At 38.9% G+C, this 6,835-nt stretch overlaps 1 protein-coding gene across 2 annotated transcripts in view; it reads right to left on the minus strand.

Annotated features, from left to right (window-relative positions):
• Positions 1–809: 809 nt before the first annotated feature.
• The window catches only part of ing5a (inhibitor of growth family, member 5a), a 30,714-nt gene continuing 24,688 nt past the window's right edge, over positions 810–6,835 (minus strand). For both annotated transcript variants that reach the window (XM_043701721.1, XM_043701720.1), the window contains exons 7-8: positions 5,612–5,673; positions 810–5,218 (exon numbers count right to left, since the gene is read on the minus strand). In XM_043701721.1, the coding sequence (XP_043557656.1) occupies positions 5,179–5,218; positions 5,612–5,673 (102 nt within the window). In that variant the 3' untranslated portion in view covers positions 810–5,178. The remainder of the gene's footprint in view (positions 5,219–5,611; positions 5,674–6,835) is intronic.

The following is a 6,835-nucleotide window of genomic DNA, read 5'->3' on the forward strand; positions in this document are numbered from 1 at the left end:
ATGCTTCCACAGATAGATGCATCTGCGGCAAGCTTATTGGTGAAGATAAAGTCAAATGTTTTTCTCGTCGGTTCTCTGACCCTGCATCAATATCCTTTAGGATTCAACCAGCTCAGAAGTGCTGCTGCCATGCCATTCTGTGGTGGACGTTGAAGTACCCCACCCATTTTGTGCCCTTGTTACCCTAAATGCTTCCTTCAAGTGTTGTTCAACATGGGAGGACATATTCATCAGCTCAGGGAAGACCAAGCATAATCAATAGATTTCCTTGCCCATGTTCAACCTGATGCCTCAAGACTTTATGGTATCTAGAGTTAATGGTGCACACTCCCAGGCCAACCCTCTGACACTGTGTCACCACCTCTGCTAGGCCTGTCCTGCTGGTTGGACTAGACATATCCAGGGATGGTGGTGTCTACGACACTATAAGGTATGATTCTGTGAGTATGACTGTGTCAGGCTGTTGCTTAACTAGTCTGAGACAGCTCTCCTAATGTTAGCATCAGCCTCAGATATTAGTAAGGAGAATTTTGGAGGATCAGTAGCTGGTTTGTTATTTTCATTTCCTGTGCCTAAGTAATTGCTAGGTGATCTGTTTGGTTTCATTTCTTTCTTTAGACTTTGTAGCAATTGATAGAACTGAGAAGCTTTGTAGGCCATGTCAGAAAGCAGTTAAGAGAGAACCACAACGCTGTGACTCATATAAGTCATATGTAGACCAAACCAGGTAGGATGGCAGATTTCCTTCCCTAAAAAAGAACTTGTTGAGAGACTGTACAACAATGTCACAATTATAGCAAAAGACAATGCAAATCTCAAAAATACTTTATTTTGACAATACAGCCATCATTACATCGTCTAAAAATACAGATATACTATCATTTTTTAAAAAATGTTTACAATGTTTGTTTACAAAGGGAACATCCACACTGTCCAAACTAAAAGGCATTATGAGCAACTGTAAAATAGAAGATGAAAAGATTGTCAGAATTATAGTTTAGTTCATCTATGGATTTTTCATATACAACCCTGTCAATCAAAACAAAAGCTGCTCCTTCATTACACTGCAGTTACCCCTTTCTAACAAGCCAAACCAAACAAAAACTGACCGCCAATAAAGCCTACACAAGCATTCATTGCTACCATCACTGTCTCCTTACTGGTCAGTGTTTCATCTGAAAAATGTACATTAAATGCTTAAGGCCTGTCTCACACACATTGTTCATAGCAAGATCTGAAACAAATACAGTCTCTTGCCACAGACTTATAAATGGCTCATGGATGAAGTTTTACATATTAAAGTGCATATAGACTTACCTATAAAATTACTTGTGCCTAAGGAGAGGACTCTATGACATTCCGATATGTAAAACATTGCACAGTTACTAATCTCAGTCGTGTACAGAACAATGAACAAGGTGGTATACACTGTCTTCACTGCACAATTTTTGTTTATGTTGCATGAACATGAGCCTAATGTTGATCCACATGTTTATACATCTACAAAATGATCAGTTCCCTGAATAGTACATTCCTCAGTGCTGGAACGATAAGAACTTTAGATTAGGTGGGAATGATGGCATTTAAAAAAAGACATGCTGCACGAAACGTCACAGCCATAAATCGGGAACAGTACAGCAGAGCTCTAACGTGCTACAAATACAATGCCAAGTTGCTCCAATTCAAGATCTCAAATTTAAGTTGTGCTGCAGGAAAATAAGAGTTGGGAGAATAAGAAACACCCAAGGAGGAATTGGATTGTTTTCCAAACGGAGAAGAAAATTTGAAAATATGCTGTATCCCAAAAACCGCTATGATCCAAAAAAAAAGAAGCGTTTATCTCCCTATTACAGTGCTGTCTGGATTCTCATGCTTTGATTCAACTGGATCATGCCAAGACTGCACATGAATGACAAGAGAAACTAGATGCCAGTTCCATCTTATTTTAAGAAATATCTTAGCCATACCAATAGATTTGTATAAGTACGTGGGACACACATCAGAAAGAAATGAAATGCAGCTAAAATTCTGAAATAATAATAGTCAATGAGCTAACATGAAAAAAACATTTCCCATCCAAATCTTGTGATTGTGATCACTGAGAAAAAGTGGACTGATATTAGCTGATTTAAGTGTCAATATTTCAATCTTTCAAAATTACTTTGGTTATAAATGTCCATGTTGAAGCTGAATATCATATTTTCTTTAACTCTTCCAGCACAGTTATAATGTCTATTACAGGCACTAAATGGGGGCGCCTGATTCCAGGCTTTACCGAGATTAGAGGTCAAAATGGTTCACTCCGACATTGTCCTTTACTGTGAAAAGCATGCCAGCTCCACAGGAATCAACGTCTTGCTATTCCTGAACTAACCAGTGTATATTTTTCTGTTGGATAACTATGGATAAGAGTGAAGAATGTTGTGTAGATTCTATCAGTGATACACTTACCAACATGGTCTATCAGTTCAAATATATTTACAACAATGATCAACAAAATAGCTATCACAGCATTACCACTTAAACCATAAATTACATTACAAATTTAGGAACAAGGAATGGCTATTTTACCAATTCATACTATTTCTCTCATTCACCAGTGCTTTACAATGGAATCCAAATTTATCTCAAATAACCCCATCACTTTTTCTTTCTTCATCCTGCTTTGTAAATTACTCCAAAACATTGTTTATGCAAAGATTCCTCTCAATATTTTCTATTTACTTCCCATTTCAATTTATGGCCTCAAGTCCTACATCTTTGGCATATTTTTATAATCTGTACCTTATACACAGAATTTAGTATTTAAATACTTGACTGAGTTCATGATTAACCATCTTCTTTAAGACTGGAAAGCATTATTCTCTATTGATTTTTCACATTGTGGTTTGGCTCCTCTATACTTGAGATCAAGCTGTTTCTCCCTCTCTTCTGGCTAAATCATCTATTGTAATGTTCTGAATACAACAGTATGGTGCCTTGTAAACAAATTGAGGAGCAAAGCTATCAACAAGTGGGTGCTGCCTGAAGCTGATTTCAGTAGGTTCTGGTGTCTGTCACCAATATCTGACAGACCAAAGCCAAATAGATTCACTAAAATTCATATAATAAATAGCTTTGCATTAAGCAGGTCAGTGCTGGCTCAATATATTCATCTCTTAATGAATAAGTGGACAGGTAAACAGGAATAACAGCCAGTACTGTACACTTCTCGTTCTCTGATTTGGAGAAACTTTCTCAGTAGCGTACTTAAGAATTCCACCCATGTCCTTTGGAGTCACAGTAGCTTCAAGATCACTTGCCTGATGACTGAAGGTCAGAACCAAGTCACATCATCTGTGGCACTCTTCGTAATCCAATACCTGAATCAGATCTGTATCATTAGTACACTATTGGTTGATGAGGAAGGATCTGAAACATTGGCCAATCATCCTATCCAACCTAATTAATCAAATGGCTTAATGGGTAAAGTAGTCCGCCCAAACAAGCAATGAAGAGCATACCAGTGCATCCAAGGTAGAAGTAGCATGGTTTTCACTGGTTAGGTTCCAGCCATAATGCTTCACACAGCTGGAAAATCCATAGCCTCAGGTCTACAAGTCTGCAACAAAGCTCTACGGACTTGGGTGAAAGTGTCTCTCTATAGATTAAGAATTTGTAATCTTGCAAAACTAACAAGATTACATTTCTCACAAGCACAGTTCCAAGATGCTTAGTGAAGCCTGGCAGGTTCCCACATGTAACACACTTGACGGATGGCAAACAAATCTTCCAGAAGTGGCAGGAAGGGTCCATGTACCACACAAATTCATATTTCAATCAAAAGAGGCATGAGAAGGGTCACTCCTGAAGTTGGAGCTATAACATATGATCCTTCATGATCTACAAACTTGCACTTGTGCACATTCAATATTTTTGCAGTCCACAGTTACATAATGCTTAAATCAGTCACATGAAGTCCCTGTTTATTCACTATGGTAAGACCAACTTCATATAATTCTTCAAGAAAAGAAAACTGGTGCACATTTATTTTGGTTTTAAATCTTCCTTCAATACTGAACAGGCAGAAGCATTCCTAAAAACATTCAAATGTGTGGATTAAAAAGATGCAGTATCAAGAATACACACCGACAACAGTGGTTCAAAATAAAATATCCTATCGTTTGAGTTGTAGGCCCTATGGATTACAAGATCCAACTTCTGAGATAACTTTCCAGGGTCTGCAGCCCTGTAATATAATCCTTTCAATGGATAGTCCTTTATGAAAGTATCACAATCATAATATTGCACAATAAAATGGACATTACCCATTTTCTTTAAAACAACTTTTTGCCAAAGTATACAGGTTTATCTCACTATCACAATCATATATATTATTTTGTATTTCACAAAACAATACACCCTACTTAATAACAAATTCCGGTTAATATCAACTTTATAGAGGCAGTCAGTTCCTTTCTTAAAGCAGCTTTGGTCTCGAGTAACACAAAATCCCGGTCAACAGTTGCTTCCATGGGCTCACATGGGTTCTACATACCTGCAACTGTGATACAAATCTAGTGTCTTCCTGGGACCAGGGATAACAGTGGTTACAATGGTAAATACTATCTTTAGTATCCAGTGAATTACAACATTGTATTTATCCCTTTGACAGTAGAGAACTGTACATTTGTTTCCCTGTACTGTTATCTCTAGGGCCAAAGGGAGCAAGAGTTTGGAGTTATCAAGTTACTAAAGTCAATATTTTATTGCTATAGTTTCAATACGGTGAGTTAAAAAAAAAGCTTGAATATTTCCACAATGGCTCCCTGTTCTCAAACTCCAATAAAGAACCTTGTACATTTTCACCTTTCATTTCCATTTATTAGCGGCACACTTCAGGCCTCACAAATCAATCCTGAAACGGATCTGCAACCTGTTGGCTCTATCATGGACGAATTGGTATATCACAGCTTATTGAGCTACAGAATACCTTCAATGTCCAAAACAGGTTAATATACCTGGAAATGAAATGTCAAAAAACCCCAGCTGGTTCTCATTAAACCAGTTTGAGAAAAATAAAACAATCTCCTGCCCAGCTCCCATGCAAGTCACAAGTTAGGGAAGATTAAATGAAATTGCAATGTTTGAAGACACAGAACAAAAAACACATTGTGGAGGCAAGTGAGCAGAATAGCTTCATTTCTTTTTCCTTTCCTGGGTACATCTTGGACAGAACCTGTATGTAAACAAGAACAGACAAGTAAACAGACTGTCTTCATCCATGTGCCTTGCAATCTTACTCCATCAACACTGGAACATCTCCTCCCTATCGAAACTTGAGTTATTGTCATTCAACCTGCAAAGCCTGGACTATGGAAGAAGTGGTGAAGCATATATTCATAATAGCTGAAAACAGTGTGAATGACTGCACTTTGCTAATACTTTAATTTGAGTTAACATTTGGACATTTGAACTACAGTGCTGATTTCTCTAAGATAACAGCTAACATCACTTCCAGTACCAGTTATAAACTAAGCACCTTATTGGTTCCAGAATCATTCTCTGGGCAGATCACCCAACATTTCCAAAGTGAAACAGTGGAATACTTGAACTGGCCAGTTTTACTTACCATTTCCCTTTTGGTTTTGTTGCAAGATCCACACAGGCAAAGTGAAACCACTCAATTGGACACTATTGATCATAAAGCAGAAAGCAGCAGATTAATCTCGTGGTCACAATTATCAGACAACTGGCATTTCCCTTTAGCAACCAGAGTAACCATTTTAGGTTTCGAATGTAAAATTACTCATACAGCAGCACCTGCTTTTAATAATTTGAGTTGTGAGTTAGATACTCATGTTAAGATCCTGAATTTAAGTAAGCATTCCATAACACCTACTGCTGATTCTGAAATCAGACTGTCTACAGTGGTTTGGCAGTTGACAGCTCAGTGAGACTGAAAAGAAGCTGTAAGTGACTTTGTAGTACATAGTTATGTTTAGTGTTGAGATCAGCACATTCAAAAGGTTATGGAACTGGACACCTTGTACACCCATTTGATTGGAGGTAAATGTGTCATGCCGAGGAAAATTAAACAAAATAAAAACACACTAAAAAATGGGAGGCAGGAAAAGGGGAATTTGTGCAAACAAAATTGGGCTATGATCCCATTACTGTACAAACTAGTCACATTCCAGACACTCCCTTTGTCCAAGCCTTGTATAGAGGAATGTCCAATAGCACAAGATGTAATTTTCAATCCAAGTGATGAATTTTTTAAAAAATTACTTTCAAGAGTCCTAAGAATTTTTTAACCAGTGACTGCTCGAACAAGTAACATAAATGTAAGGCATCCTTGTCCGGTCCCCAACGCCTCATCTTCACCATGGACATCCAGTCCCTGTACACCTCCATCCCCCATCACGAAGGACTCAAAGCACTCCGCTTCTTCCTTTCCCGCCGTACCACCCAGTACCCTTCCACCGACACCCTCCTTCGACTGACCGAACTGGTCCTCACCCTGAACAACTTTTCTTTCCAATCCTCCCACTTTCTCCAAACAAAAGGAGTAGCCATGGGCACCCGCATGGGCCCCAGCTATGCCTGCCTCTTCGTAGGGTATGTGGAACAATCCATCTTCCACAACTACACTGGCCCCACCCCCCATCTTTTCCTTCGCTACATTGATGACTGTATCGGCGCTACCTCGTGCTCCCACGAGGAGGTTGAACAGTTCATCCACTACACTAACACCTTCCACCCCGACCTCAAATTCACCTGGACAGTCTCGGACTCCTCCCTCCCCTTCCTAGACCTTTCTGTTTCTATCCCAGACGACCGAACCAACACGGAC

The sequence above is a fragment of the Chiloscyllium plagiosum genome, chromosome 13, assembly GCF_004010195.1.
Source record: "Chiloscyllium plagiosum isolate BGI_BamShark_2017 chromosome 13, ASM401019v2, whole genome shotgun sequence".
Classification (NCBI taxonomy): Eukaryota; Metazoa; Chordata; class Chondrichthyes; order Orectolobiformes; family Hemiscylliidae; genus Chiloscyllium; species Chiloscyllium plagiosum.